The sequence below is a fragment of the Nerophis lumbriciformis genome, linkage group LG29, assembly GCF_033978685.3.
Source record: "Nerophis lumbriciformis linkage group LG29, RoL_Nlum_v2.1, whole genome shotgun sequence".
Taxonomy (NCBI): Eukaryota; Metazoa; Chordata; class Actinopteri; order Syngnathiformes; family Syngnathidae; genus Nerophis; species Nerophis lumbriciformis.
Genome location: NC_084576.2, coordinates 6033311 through 6050074, shown reverse-complemented (window position 1 = coordinate 6050074; position 16764 = coordinate 6033311). Strand labels below are relative to the sequence as shown.

Sequence of the window (16764 nt, the reverse complement as noted above, 5' to 3'; positions counted from 1 at the left end):
CATTGAACAATATTGCAGTCTAATGAATAATAATCAAATTATTACAGTTGCATACTACTACTTACAGATACGTCTCCAAGGCAGAAGTGTGTTGGAAAGTATCCAGTAACAAATGTGTTACTGGGCTGCCACAAGTATATGAATGAATGGAAAATACTACACTGAGCTGCCAATAACTCTCCTGTACACTTGTTATACAGTATTTAGTTTTCATACACTTCTCCGTCTCATTTGCAAGTTTGCATTCATTTTAGTTTGTTGTAGATTTGTTGCCGTCGTGGGGAAATATTATTTGCCATTGAGTTGAATGTCCAGTTTTGAGCCCTACAATGTGTTTATACTGTAAGTATTGTACTTATAGCTGTTTGAAACATGCATCATAGTTGTAGTTTTGATTACCAAATTTGGAGGTGTGTTTTATAATGCTCATCAGTAGCATGTACTGTATATGGTATAGCCAATGTAAGTTAGCATCAAGCTAGTGCTTTCTGAAAAGTGGAACCTTATGTTTGATCGCTTTCTATCAGGCATGTTTGTTTTGTTGGCATATGCAACATTACCTAAAGGCAGTCCGCTATGAATACGCCTGTATGCTCGCCAAGTTCCTGAGCTGGTGCTGAGTCTGCAACTGGATGTGACATTATGTGCCACAAATGTATCGTTGAGTTTACCTGTATCGGTAGTCTGTACTACCGACAGGATTCAGTCAATACCTATAAAGGACCGAATTTGGTACCTGTGCCTATTTTCAACCACTTAAGTGTAGTTTCCAAACAATCTCTGTCCACACTGAAGCACATTCATCAGTTGTCAAAACACATTTTGTCCAATCCCAGGCCCGAAAAGCAGCCACAGCTGTCTTAGTGGCAAAAAAATGCCTATGTACGTCAAAACAGTGATATATCAGGTGTACACTGAAGTTCATTGTCTTTAAAATCAGCGCAGACTTAAACAGAGACCAGGAAACATGAATGTTTTTTGTTTTTGCTGCACAAAATAAAACAAACCCTCGTAAGTCAATAACTAAGGTATAAAAATGTTACATCACGGCGTTTATTTCTTATGACACAAAGCAAAGAGTATTTAAAAGTACCATATTTTTCATACTATGGAACGCCTCCAGTATATAAGCCACACCCACTAAATTTTAGGGAAAATAAATATTTTTCCATACATTAGCCGCCCCGGACTATATAAGCCGCAGATATATATACGTTGTGAAATTAGTTATTTACACAGAAAGATTCTGTAAATGTTTATTTACATACCTTAATTGTTTGTAAACGGTGTCCGTAACACGGCAGTAAAACGGCTGATTAAACAAAACAGAAGTCATCGTAGCATCGTCGTTGCCGAAGCTAGCTCTCCAATCAGCTAAACACACTCAATAACTCCACGGTGACGTTTTGGTGTATTTACTGAGGAACTTGTGAAACTGAAACAATACAATACTAACACAGACACTGGTTGCTTGGAGTTACGAATGATGAATCCTTGCAGGTAGAAAGGCTGTGGACGGCTCGAAGACTGAACGGCACTTTTACTTCCGGTTGAAAGCAGTAAATGGAAGGAAACTGCAGCACCTGCAGTGAACGAATTCATCCAAAAGATGACACCATAGCATAAACCATAAAACACCTTCCCGGTGTATTTGCTTTTTTTTTTTTGGAAAACATTTTGTATTACGGCCGTAAGTGGAAAACAAAATCCATAAATTAGCCGCACCGTTTTATAAGCCACAGGTTTCAAAGTGTAGGAAAAAAGTACCGTATTTTTCGAACTATAAGTCGCTCCGTAGTATACGTCGCACCGGCCGAAAATGCACAATAAAGAAGGAAAAAAACATACAGTATACCTCACACTGGAGTATAAGTCGCATTTTTGGGGGAAATTTATTTGATAAAATCCAACACCAAGAATAGACATTTGAAAGGCAATTTAAAATAAATAAAGAATAGTGAACAACAGGCTGAATAAGTGTACTCCATATGACGCACAAATAACCAACTGAGAACGTGCCTGGTATGTTAACGTAACATATTATGGTAAGAGTCATTCAAATAACTAACAATCTGTCACTCCTAATCGCTAAATCCCATGAAATCTGCCTCCCCAGTGTTGCCTCTGGTATGTCCTTTCTTTCTGCTGCTCGATCGCCGTTCTCTGCCGCATATTTCACTACGTCCAGCTTGTAATCTGCAGTATATGATTTCCTTTCCGGTGCCATTTTAGTTCAGCCCTTCTCAGTTTTTATAAGTTACCGCCAATGTTGATGTGATCAATTTTAATAGCTACGGCAGTAGCGTATAGCACAGGGGTCGGGAACCTTTTTGGCCGAGAGAGCCAGGAAAGCCAAATATATTAAAATGTATTTCCATGCGAGCCATATAATATTTTTTAACACTGAATACAACTAAATGCGTGCATTTTTAATTAAGACCAACATTGGGATTGGCTGAGCCATCCGCAACTTTGAACAGGTGCGGAAGGAAATGGATGGATGGATTAAAATTCATGAGAATGTTTTATATTTTGAACGTTATTTTTAACACTCCAGCACCCCCCGCGACCCCAAAGGGAATAAGCGGTAGAAAATGGATGGATGGATGGATTTCCAATGTGAATTATTCATTACTTATCGTGTTAAGCAATGTAAGCTAAGATTTATCTCGGAGCCAGATGCAGTCATCAAAAGAGCCACATCTGGCTCGCGAGCCATAGGTTCCCTACCCCTGGTATAGCATATAGCAGTTAGCATACCATGACCCACAATGCACTTCTGCCATGACCCGCTCCCGCCAAATTTTTATTGGTTGACGTGTGAGTGACGATTGCTGACAAGTGTGTGACGATTGCTGCCATTTGCTTCGTCTCTTACGCGAATGAGATAAATAATATGACCCACAATGCACTTCTGCCATGACCCTCCCCCGCCAAATTCTTATTGGTTGACGTGTGTGTGACGATTGCTGCCATTTACTTCGTCTCTTACGCGAATGAGATAAATAATATTATTTGATATTTTACAGTAATGTGTTAATAATTCCACACATAAGTCGTTGCGGAGTACCGTATTTTCCGCACTATAAGCCGCCCCGGGTTATTAGCCGCACCTTCAATGAATGGCATATTTCAAAACTCTGTCCACCTATAAGCCGCCCCGGACTATAAGCCGCGCCTACGCTGCGCTAAAGGGAATGTCAAAAAAACAGTCAGATAGGTCAGTCAAACTTTAATAATATATTAAAAACCAGCGTTCTAACAACTCTGTCCCAAAATGTACGCAAATGTGCAATCACAAACATAGTAAAATTCAAAATAGTGCAGAGCAATAGCAACATAATGTTGCTCGAACGTTAATGTCACAACACACAAAATAAACATAGCGCTCACTTTCTGAAGTTATTCTTCATTTGTAAATCCTTCGAATTCTTTGTCTTCGGTGTCCGAATTGAAAAGTGTGTGTATAAGGTAAGACATATTATCTGGCACTTTGTTTCGCAATATTATGCAAACACAACTTTTCTTACCTTCTGGTACCTGCTGATCTGTATTTGGGATCTCTATAAATCCTGAAAAATTGTGCGAGTCCGCCTTTGTAGTCCGTGACGACACCGTAGTCTATAAGCGTCTTTTCATGAACCGGAAACACCAAGAAGCACCACCTTTAAAATCATCCAGGTGAAGTTCGCTTGCTAGCGTTGTTGCCTTCATTCGAATAGTGATGGTGCTGACACTTCTGCTTGCTGCTCTCTGCTCAACAACCCACTGTTCGAGTTTGTCCTCCAACAGTTGCCATCTTGCTTTGTTCCCTCGGAAACTCTGTTTTGTCTTCTTTACCTGGCGCAGGTCATCTTCTTGCTTCCTCCACCTACGCACCATTGATTCATTTATGTTATATTCTCTTGCTGCTGCTCTATTTCCGTGTTCTTCGGCATGACTTATTGCCTTAAGTTTAAATTCTGCGTTATACGCGTGTCGCTTAGTAGGAGCCATTTTGTGGTCTGGTCTTTACAGATGTAAACACACAAAGGAAATGAAACGAAAATCCGCGCGCTTCTTCTTCTTCCGGGGGCGGGTGGTTGCTTACAGTAGAAGAAGAAGCGCTTCCTGTTCTATGGGGGCGGGTGCTTACCTTGGCGGTTGCTTGCGTAGAAGAAGAAGCGCTTCCTGTTCTACCGGGAAAAAAGATGGCGGCTGTTTACCGAAGTTGCGAGACCGAAACTTTATGAAAATGAATCTTAATATTTAGCCATATATAAAGCGCACCGGCTTAAAAGCCGCACTGTCAGCTTTTGAGTAAATTTGTGGTTTTTAGGTGCGGCTAATGGTGCGGAAAATACGGTATATGTCGCACGGCAAAACTATGAAAAAAAATTGCGATTTATAATCCGAAAAATACGGTAGTGGCTTATCGTCCGGAATTTATGTTTGAAATTACCGTATTTTCCGCACCATAAGCCGCCCTGGGTTATAAGCCGCGCCTTCAATGAACGGCATATTTCAAAACTTTGTCCACCTATAAGCCGCCCCGTGTTATAAGCCGCATCTAACTGCGCTAAAGGGAATGTCAAAAAAACAGTCAGATAGGTCAGTCAAACTTTAATAATATATTAAAAACCAGCGTTCTAACAACTCTGTTCACTCCCAAAATGTACGGTAATGTGCAAATGTGCAATCACAAACATAGTAAAATTCAAAATAGTGCAGAGCAATAGCAATGTCACAACACACAAAATAAACATAACGCTCACTTTCTGAAGTTATTCTTCATTCATAAATCCCTCGAATTCTTCTCCTTCGGTGTCCGAATTAAAAAGTTGGGCGAATACGGGATCCAAAATGGCCGGCTCCATCTCGTCGAAGTCATCAGAGTCAATGTTGCTATTGTTGTCCAGCAGTTCCGTGAATCCTGCCTTCCGGAAAGTTCGGACCACAGTTGAGACCGATATATCCGCCCAGGCATTTACAATCCACTGGCAGATGTTGGCGTATGTCGTCCGGCACTGTCTCCCTGTCTTAGTGGCGCAGGTCATCTTGTTGCTTCCTCTACCTACGCACCATTTATGTTCAATTCTCTTGCTGCTGCTCTATTTCCGTGTTCTACTGCGTGACTTATTGCCTTGAGTTTGAATTCTGCGTTGTACGCGTGTCTCTTAATAGGAGCCATTTTGTGGTCTTTACAGATGTAAACACACAAATGAATTGAAACGTAATATCCGCGCGCTTCTTCTTCTACGGGGGCGGGTGGTTGCTTACAGTAGAAGAAGAAGCGCTTCCTCTTCTATGGGGGCGGGTGCTTACCTTGGCGGTTGCTTACCGTAGAAGAAGAAGCGCTTCCTCTTCTACGGGGAAAAAAGATGGCGGCTGTTTACCGTAGTTGCGAGACCTAAACTTTATGAAAATGAATCTTAATATTAATCCATATATAAAGCGCACCGGGTTATAAGCCGCACTGTCAGCTTTTGAGTAAATTTGTGGTTTTTAGGTGCGGCTAATAGTGCGGAAAATACGGTAAATGTTTCCTGTTTGCGTTATTTTTTTGCTCATCTCTTGCAGCTAAAGAGTATCAAACAGGATACAGTTGTACACCACTGGAAACTACAATAACACAAATAGTGGGTTCTAATGGCCTGCCTTCATCCCGCAGGTCTCTTGTGATCATCAGCACCCTGGACGGCCGCATAGCTGCTCTGGATCCTCACAATCAAGGTCAGAAGCAGTGGGACCTGGACGTCGGCTCAGGGTGCCTCGTGTCCTCCAGCCTCAGCAAACCTGAGGTACGCCAACACCATCTAGCGCATATTCTTCTATAGAAGTGAACATGTCGTACGCATGTAGATTTAACAGGGTATCGGGTTTATTGATTCAGTGTTGGAAGATAAAAAGATCTCCATTTGGAGGTCAAGGGTGCATCTATGCCTTCATCGTTCCCTCAAAGGACCCGGGAGTCCCATGGCTCCAGCGATGAACTCGCTGCACTTTGAACAGGGAGAAGTCTCAGCCAATTGTTGACATGTACACCCGCCCACAATGTGCACCAAACCGCGTGTTCCCGCGCCCAACGCTAAGAGTCGCCGTTTCGCCTGAAGGATTAGTCTCTTTTGTTCGCTGCCGAGGTTTATACATACAGACGCTGCAAGACCGCGGGATGAACACGCACACGGCAGCTTAAATCGCCCACATCGACACGCTGAAAAGCCAAGTGGCGCACTAAGCGGGACCGCAGCAAGCACTTTCACACACACACGCCTTTTTTATTATTTTTTATTTTTTTATTAATCAGTCCAACAAAATAATATACAATAATAATACAATTCCAAAACCAAACAACATTCAGAATAGCAATTGAGAGGACACACAAAGATGACACAAAACAATCCAAAAGTAGTCAAACAAAAATGAATAATATCAACAACAGTATCAATATATTATTAGAAATCCCTCATTGACATGATCATCACAGACATTATATAAAAAACAAAATAAAAACATTAAAAAAACGAACAATAGTGTCACAGTGGCTAACACTTGCATCGCATCTCATAAGCTTAACGCATTGTGTCCAATATTGACCACAAATATCAAAGAAGTCATATTTCAGGTTCATTTAATAGTTAAAACAAATTTAAATAATGGATCCGAATCTGAACAGCCGATATGGGCATCTACATCAACTATATGATTTGCCTGAGAAGCTGGACAGGACAAATAAAAAATAAATTAAAAAATTAAATAATGGATCCCATATTCCAATGTATGACTCTTTATTATCTAAACTAAATGCATTTTTTTCTACTGATATCATCTTCATAGCTTGTGTATACCAGTCAGTATTTATTATGTGTGTATACCAGTCAGTATGAGTCGGACTATCAACATCTATTCATTTTTTAACATTACCGTTTTTGTTATGACGCATATTGAAAGAAATGCATTTTTACTCTTCGATGACACGTTACTAAATGGATGCAGATCACCAAGAATACAAGTTTGCAGTGTCATTGGGATGTTTATATTTAGGGATGTGATTTTCTTTTGTTGTTTTCATATTCTCAGACATCCATCCATCCATGCATTTTCTACCGCTTGTCCTTTTCGGGGTCGCGGGGGGTGCTGGAGCCTATCTCAGCTGTATTCGCAATCCCACAATAAATGAACAAGAGTTCCCTCAGCTGCCCGACACTTCATACATAACACACATCTTTTTTGATGTGGACTCGCTCAATGTGAGGATTCCTCCTCAGGGGAGCCGGCCCGTCGCATTAACGAGGGTCTGGATGGTGGCAGAGATCCGTTTAATGTCGGTCTTTCTCTGGAGACATCTTTGCATGAAATTGTCCAGTCCACAGGACACCATAGGGCAGATATCCTAGATGTTAGGGCTGTGAAAAAAAAGTCAAACTTAAAATAAATCGAAATTCTTATTTGTAACTATTCTTCATCGATTCAAAACAAACATGATTTTTTTTATCTGTCCCGTCCAGACACAAATTCTATTGTTGATGATCATATCTGCTGTACAGATTTACTTTAAAAAAAGATAAGTGTTGGATAATTTTCTTGTTCAAAATTCTACCCAAACATTTAAAGTTAAAGTTAAAGTACCAATGATTGTCACACACACACTCTAGGTGTGGCGAGATTATTCTCTGCATTTGACCCATCACCCTTGATCACCCCCTGGGAGGTGAGGGGAGCAGTGGGCAGCAGCGGTTGCCGCGCCCGGGAATCATTTTTGGTGATTTAACCCCCAATTCCAACCCTTGATGCTGAGTGCCAAGCAGGGAGGTAATGGGTCCCATTTTTATAGTCTTTGGTATGACTCGGCCGGGGTTTGAACTCACAACCTACCGATCTCAGGGCGGACACTCTAACCACTAGGCCACTGAGTAGGTTAATAAAGTTTTGGTAGAATTTTGTTAAAAATAAACAGTTTTCTTTGAAGTAATATAAATCATTATTAGAGCTGTTTATTTTATGGAGGAATACATATGTATGTATGTGTGTGTGTATATGTGTTAGGGTTGTCCCAATACCAATATTTTGGTCCTGGTACCAAAATGTATTTCGATACTTTTCTAAATAAAGGGGACCTTAAAAAAAATGTCCATTGGCTTTTTTTTTTTAGCAAAAAATCTTACGGTACTTTAAACATATGTTTCTTATAGCAATGGAAGAACAATTTTGTCCTTGAATAACATAGTGAACATACTAAACAACTAGTCTTTTAGTAGTAAGTAAACAAACAAAGACTCCTAATTAGTCTGCTGAAATATGCAGAAACATTATTTTGTCAACATTATTAAGGACAAGTGGTAGAAAATGAAATATTACTCTACTTGTTCATTTCTTGTTAATATCTGCTTACTTTCTGTTTTAACTTGTTCAATCTACTCTTCTGTTAAAATGTAATAATCACTTATTCTTCTGTTGTTTGATACTTTACATTAGTTTTGGATGATACCACAAATTTAGGTATCGATCCGATACAAAGTAGTTACAGGATCATACATTGATAATTTTCAAAGTCCTCATGTGTCCAGGGACGTATTTACTGACTTTGTAAACATATTATACATTTAAAAAAAAGAAGAAAATATTTTGTGATGATAAAAAATATCGATGTAATCATAGTAAAGTACAAATAATTGTCACTCACACACTATGTGTGGTGAGATTATCCTCTGCATTTGACCCATCACCCTCACCCCCTGGAGGTGAGGGGAGCAGTGAGCAGCAGCGGTGGCCGCACCCGGGAATAATTTTTGGTGATTTAACCCCCAATTCCAATAGTATCGACTAAATACGCTCATGTACTTGATATTATTACAGTGAATGTAAGGTGTAGATCCACCCATGGCATTTGTTTACATTCAGGAACGGAGTCATTAGCGGTGACGCCGGTGAACTACGGTGTGTAGTGAAGCATGTTTAGCTATTTTTCTTCCTCCATTGTTAAAGGCCTACTGAAATGCGATTTTCTTATTTAAACGGGGATAGCAGGTCCATTCTATGTGTCATACTTGATCATTTTGCGATATTGCCATATTTTTGCTGAAAGGATTTAGTAGAGAACATCGACGATAAAGTTTGCAACTTTTGGTCGCTGATAAAAAAGACTTGCCTGTACCGGAAGTAGCAGACGATATGCGCGTGACGTCACAGGTTGTGGAGCTCCTCACATCTGCACATTGTTTACAATCATGGCCACCAGCAGCGAGAGCGATTCGGACCGAGAAAGCGACGATTTCCCCATTAATTTGAGTGAGGATGAAAGATTTGTGGATGAGGAAAGTGAGAGTGAAGGACTAGAGGGCAGTGGGAGCGATTCAGATAGGGAAGATGCTGTGAGAGGCGGGTGGGACCTGATATTCAGCTGGGAATGACTAAAACAGTAAATAAACACAAGGCATATATATACTCCATTAGCCACAACACAACCAGGCTTATATTTAATATGCCACAAATTAATCCATATAACCCGCCAATACAACTCAAACACCTGCACAACACACTCAATCCCACAGCCCAAAGTACTGTTCACCTCCCCAAAGTTCATACAGCACATCTTTTTCCTCAAAGTCCCCAAAGTTACGTACGTGACATGCACATAGCGGCACGCAAGTACGGGCAAGCGATCAAATGTTTGGTAGCCGGAGCTGCACGCGTACTCACGGTACCGCGTCTGCGCATCCAACTCAAAGTCCTCCTGGTAAGAGTCTCTGTTGTCCCAGTTCTCCACAGGCCAATGGTAAAGCTTGACTGTCATCTTCCGGGAGTGTAAACAATGAAACACCGGCTGTGTTATCCGGCACAACAGTCAGGGGGTGCATTCTACGGCGGGGGTGCGTTATCCGGCACAACACCTGCCGCAATACACCGCTTCCCACCTACAGCTTTCTTCTTTGCTGTCTCCATTGTTCATTGAACAAATTGCAAAAGATTCACCAACACAGATGTCCAGAATACTGTGGAATTTTGCGATGAAAACAGACAACTTAATAGCTGGCCACCATGCTGTCCCAAAATGTCCTCTACAATCCGTGACGTCACGCGCAGGCGTCATCAAACCGAGACGTTTTCAGCAGGATATTTCGCGCAAAATTTAAAATTGCACTTTAGTAAGCTAACCCGGCCGTATTGGCATGTGTTGCAATGTTAAGATTTCATCATTGATATATAAACTATCAGACTGCGTGGTCGGTAGTAGTGGGTTTCAGTAGGCCTTTAATGAGACTTGTAAGAAACTTACTTTATTTGTCGCCATGGAGGCCAGGGTTAGTGTTTAGAAGTAGTTAAACACTGCCGACTGCGGACGGATGTTAGCCGCTAGCTAGCTAGCCATGTCTTAAAGCACCTCTTCCTGAGGGGAACCGGTACTTTTCAAAGTATAGTACCGTTTTTGATTCATTAGTACCGCGATACTATACTAGTACCGGTATACCGTACAACCCTTGTGTGCGTGTGTGTACTCAACATAGTATGAAAAAAAGGACAATGATGGAGGAAATGTCGTTCGTTTCTTTCCACACTAACCCTTTGCATCTTGTCAAGCTCCACCCCACCACTGTGCCTGGCGCCCCAACCAAAGAGAGCTAGAATCTGGTATGAGCTGGATTGGTTATTTTTAGGGCGAGGCAAGTTAAAGCGTTATTATAGCTTTAAGTCGGAAATAATACAAGTGGAGAATTATTGTGCTTTAGCATTAGGAGTGCAACCATTATTCGACAATCAAATTTAAAGTTAAAGTTAAAGTACCAATGATTGTCACACACACACTAGGTGTGGCGAGATTATTCTCTGCATTTGACCCATCACCCTTGATCACCCCCTGGGAGGTGAGGGGAGCAGTGGGCAGCAGCGGTGGCCGCGCCCGGGAATCATTTTGGTGATTTAACCCCCAATTCCAACCCTTGATGCTGAGTGCCAAGCAGGGAGGTAATGGGTCCCATTTTTATAGTCTTTGGTATGACTCGGCCGGGGTTTGAACTCACAACCTACCGATCTCAGGGCGGACACTCTAACCACTAGGCCACTGAGTATTGTCGTTGACAATCATATTTGTCGACAATAGTCGTGATGTCCTGACTAATGTTTTTACGGGTGGAAGTGGCCCGTGCCGCCACTCACAAAAACATCGCTTGTGAAAACGTTTCCTCCTGTTTTTTGCTCAAAACTTTAATACCTTGTTTTTTTATGGCCGTACATCTGTGACACACCAGCATCTAAAGCGGAAGCGGACGTCTGAAGGGAGGATTCGGTCTCAACTCTCTAAGAGTGTTGGCTTGTACCTTGCTAGCTAACACGTGTTAGTGAAAGTTGTGTGGAAATTAGCTTTAACTATCAATTTAGCCACACGACATCAATTCAAGTATGTTTTAAAGCAGCGTCAATTTGCAATGCAATTTAAAAAAAAAAAAAAAAAAAAAAAAAAAAAAAAAAAAGGCACAATACCAAACACCTAAGATTAAACATACAATATATCAAATAGATAACTTGTTGAGAATTAATCAATGATACATATTTATGCATTGAGTCCATTAGTACTAAAACTACCAGGAATTAATCAATAGTCAATATATCAGTCTGCCACTTTTTAACCACATCACAAAATGCGTCTTCTCTTTTTGAAGAAATTAGATTTGGTGTTTTTTTTTTAATTGCTGCTATTTTAACTTCTTTTTTTTTTATCCATAAACAAGGTTATTTATTTTTATTTTTTTTAATATACATTTTATTAGTCATTTAAATTTTCATACAGCTGAATGAGCAGCACAATTACAGTACAAATCAATATTTATGAATGAATTAGTCACCTTTGTTGTTTGTAAGCACATGCCTAAAATAACTTTAGAAGTTAAATATGTGTACACTTTATAATCCAACTAGTCGATGAGCATGTCGATGACTAGTTGACTATCAAAATAGTCATTAGTTGCAGCCCCAGTTAACATATTTATTTTAATTTTGACAGTCAAACTGCGGGATGACATGGAACGTACTTGCAGGACAGCAATCTATCTGTGGTGGCTGAGGCGTGATGATGCAATGGCATAATTGTTTTAATTTGCATTAATATCCATGATGCGTTTGCATAACGTGATGGAAAAAACTGTAAAATAGCAACACAAATATGTTTAGAAATGATTCAATTTAGATGAATCAAACTTCTATACTTTTGATTAATTCTGCATAATCACAGTAACTTGATTGAATCATTTAGATTAACTATAAAAAATACCTTTTTTAGAGTTTTATTGTCAATGTCACGCAGGAACATTTTAAAAATGTTTGACTCAAATGCACGTCCTTTATTTGCTCAAAGCTTGGTACCAATTTGACCTAAAGTCCCATCGGGGAGTATTTGGAAGTGAAATTTGCCACCTTGCCACCTTTCAGGTTACCATCTGTAAAGGTGCATGTGCGTTCAATACAAATGATGCGATGAATCCGCATTCATACATGATTAAAGTGATCGTTCTTTGTGATGAATCACATGCCTTAACTTTGACAGCCATATTATAATTACAAATGATTGTTGCTTCTTTCTTGTCGTTTTCTGTTGTGCTTTCATGTTCGTCGTTAATCTAGATCAGTCGGAGGGGTCAGATAACTCGCTGAATGTCATGACTACCGTATTTTCCGCACCATAAGGCGCCCTGGGTTAAAAGCCGCGCCTTCAATGAACGGCATATTTCAAAACTTTGTCCACCTATAAGCCGCCCGGTGTTGTAAGCCGCATCTAACTGCGCTAAAGGAATGTCAAAAAAAACAGTCAGATAGGTCAGTCAAACTTTAATAATATATTAAAAACCAGCGTTCTAACAACTCTGTTCACTCCCAAAATCTACGCAAATGTGCAATCACAAACATACGTATATCAACATGGACAGAGCTGCGTGAAAAAAGCCACCCGGCCTCTTCGCGTAAACTTAAACTTACCTTAACCACTCGCTCATCTTTTCTTCATCCATCCCTTCGAGTTAGCTTTTATGATGACGCCGGCTGGAAAGGTCTCTTTTGGCAAGGTCTTCCTTTTGAATATCACCATGGGTGGAAGTTTCATTAGCATGGCAAGCTAGAACCACAGTGAAGGATGACTTCTCATTCCCTGTGGTGCGAATATTCACCGTACGTGCTCCCGTTCCACAGTGCGTTTCACAGGAATATCAGTTGCTGTGAAATACGGTAGTAATCCGTGTGCGGATGGAGAGATTGCGTCTTTTCATGAACCGGATCCTTGTCGCTTTGTAGGAGCCATTTTGTGGTCTTTACAGATGTAAACACACAAAGGAAATGAAACGTACGGTGATATCCGCGCGCTTTTTCTTCTTCTACGCGGGCGGGTGGTTGCTTACAGTAGAAGAAGAAGCGCTTCCTGTTCTATGGGGGCGGGTGCTTACCTTGGCGGTTGCTTGCGTAGAAGAAGAAGCGCTTCCTGTTCTACCGGGAAAAAAGATGGCGGCTGTTTACCGAAGTTGCGAGACCGAAACTTTATGAAAATGAATCTTAATATTTATCCATATATAAAGCGCACCGGGTTAAAAGCCGCACTGTCAGCTTTTGAGTAAATTTGTGGTTTTTAGGTGCGGCTAATAGTGCGGAAAATACGGTAAGTTGTTAAGTTAGCAACACTAATTCCGCCTACTCCATCCTCCATGGGTTATTTAGGGTTGGTCAATAAAAAGGCACTGAAACAAAGTCACTGTGTGTTTAATCGTACTAAAACCAAGACTGTAAACCAACACATCTTTTTGCTGATCCTTTTGATCAGAATTCAACCAAACCATTTTTCTCTTTGTTTCTGACCTCGATTAAAAAAAATATAATCACAATTAATAAATTGCGATTAAGTATTACAATAAATCCCACTCTGCACTTGTGTTGAGCTTTGAGCAGGTCTCACGAGCTTCTCCTGTAAAGTCAGCGGTGTTAAATTTAGAATGAAAGCCTTCCAACCATCAGAAGCCGCTGCTTGAGACTCCTGTGTTGCTCGAGATGTGAAACTCCAACTTGGAAGTCAAGGGACCTTTTATTTTCTCTCTGTGCTCCTCGGAGATTGTGACGTGTCAATCCCCCTACAGGACCCTCGGAGCACCATCATATTTTCATGTGTCGTCTAATGTAAATGTGACCTTGAATATAAAGATATCAGGGTGTTGTTTTCATGTAGTTGCTGGCTGACACGTGCAGAACACTTGCACTACCCCACAAAAACATTCCAAGTATATACTGCATATAACTGACAAAAATATGTTCCGGCATTGTTCATTTTAACGTGTCTGTTCTCGCCCCCGTCTTCTCCGAGAACAAGATATATAAGAACATAAATGCCTTCCCGCTTGGACAGGCTGCTACGGTCCTAAAATGATCATGTGAGGATTGGAAAGAGGATTTCACAGCGATTCTGTTTAATCCCAGCATGAGAATAATATCACACCAGAGGGATGATTTCTGCCACCTCAGCAACGTGAACGTCTGAATTAGAAACCTTCTCATTTCAAGTCATTATTGCTTTAAGCCACTTAGCCAGGGAGGTCAATCCAATCGAGTTCAATCTATGCTAGGCTATCAGAAGTAAACATCCGTATCTAAGCCTTGAGGTATAAGTGACAAAACAAGTTAGTATAATAATTTGTCATTATAAATTAGTTTTCGTAGGACTTCTTAGAATTAGGGATCAACCAATTATCAGCCGCGCCGATATTTTACATTTTGACGTTTGTTTTGTTTTCTACAACAGAAATACATCAGCAGATACAATATCTATCAGAGCCAAGCAGAGGTGGGTAGAGTAGCCAGAAATTGTACTCAAGTAAGAGTACTGTTACTTTAGAGATTTATTACTCAAGTAAAAGTAAGGAGTAGTCACCCAAATATTTACTTGAGTAAAAGTAAAAAGTATGTTGTGAAAAAACTGCTCAAGTACTGAGTAACTGATGAGTAACCTGTTCGTTTAATGATGACGGCAACAAATAATGCACAAAAACATAAAAATAGCAATGAGCAAATTCAGAGCCAGGAATATCTCTTAAGCAACTGAAACAATAATATATATTCACTAATAATACATTAACATAAAAAAAATTAAGGCAAATTGAGCCACAATAACTTAACAGCACCATAGGCTAAGTAGGCAGAGATTACAAAGGAAAATAACATGTTCGCCTTTACGCAAACCATAAACTGATAGGTGTGGGCTGCATGAATTGATTTATGTGGACCCCGACTTAAACAAGTTGAAAAACTTATTCAGGTGTTGGCATTTAGTGGTCAATTGTACGGAATATGTACTGAACTGTGCAATCTACTAATAAAAGTTTCAATCAATCAATCACCTGAGAACACACTGTGCACTTCTGATTGGTGTTTCTATGCATGCGTGTGAGTGTGTCTTTGTCTGTCTATGAGTTTTTGATTGATTGATTGATTGATTGAAACTTTTATTAGTAGATTGCACAGTTCAGTACATATTCCGTATAATTGACCACTAAATGGTAACACCCGATTAAGTTTTTCAACTTGTTTAAGTCGGGGGTCCACGTAATCAATTCATGGTAACATGAGGCTGCAGTGCGTTAATAAATGTCCCCACACGATGACCATTTGACAGTGATTCATAGCAGGGAAGCTAACATCAGCCTACAGTGACAGCCAAAATATCTACTAACGTTACTTACCGCAATGTGCTTCCTCAAATTTGTTGTTGAGTTCATGTAAGCTTAAGCTTGTTGTTTACCGCTGAAACTTTATTTGCGGTTAATCATGTGACCGCCTGGCTCTGTTTGATTGGTGAAACGGAGTCAAACGCCACCAGTGACTGCATTTGATTGGTGAAACTGAGTCAAACGTCACCAGTGACTGCATTTGATTGGTGAAACTGAGTCAAACGTCACCAGTGACTACATTTGATTGGTGAAACGCAAGCATGCGATAGATCCTACTTTGAAGGTCTGTCTGACAAACCAAAACAAACAAAGCGTGCATTAACAGATCGATAAAAATCAGTAGCGAGCTGAATGTAGATAAATGGAGCGGAGTAAAAGTAGCGTTTCTTCTCTATAAATATACTCAAGTAAAAGTAAAAGTATGTTGCATTAAAACTACTCTTAGAAGTACAATTTATCCCAAAAGTTACTCAAGTAGATGTAACGGAGTAAATGTAGCGCGTTACTACCCACCTCTGGGGCCAAGCAATGAATCAAATTTCGATTTTGTTTATGGCTTCTCAAGATTATGAAAATATAACAATGAAAAAAACAATGAATAGGTCTTGCACATTTCGGAGCTTGTGACGGTAAAACAAGTGAGGAGTGAATGAGTCTACAAGAAGTTTGGGATGTCACCGTGGTGTGGAGTTTGCATGTCCTCCCCGTGACTGCGTGGGTTCCCTCCGGGTACTACGGCTTCCTCCCACCTCCAAAGACATGCACCTGGGGATAGGTTGATTGGCAACACTAAATTGGCCCAAGTGTGTGAGTGTGAATGTTGTCTGTCTATCTGTGTTGGCCCTGCGATGAGGTGGCGACTTGTCCAGGGCGTACCCCGCCTTCTGCCCGATTGTAGCTCAGATAGGCTCCAGCGCCCCACGCGACCCCGAAGGGAATAAGCGGTAGAAAATGGATGGATGGATAACGCTAGTATGCCTAATCAATCATCACTCAACTCAACAAAAGTAGTAAGGCATATGATTTCTGCATTCATGTAACCACGGACAGAGTCGCATAGTTGGCCAATAAAACCGAATCCGCTGTTAAACGC

At 40.5% G+C, this 16764-nt stretch overlaps 1 protein-coding gene across 1 annotated transcript in view; it reads left to right on the top strand.

Annotated features, from left to right (window-relative positions):
- eif2ak3 (eukaryotic translation initiation factor 2-alpha kinase 3) overlaps nt 1–16764 on the top strand; it is a 101164-nt gene that overhangs the window by 41585 nt on the left and 42815 nt on the right. The window contains exon 2 of the mRNA XM_061925144.2: nt 5651–5780. Within this exon, the coding sequence (XP_061781128.1) occupies nt 5651–5780 (130 nt within the window). The remainder of the gene's footprint in view (nt 1–5650; nt 5781–16764) is intronic.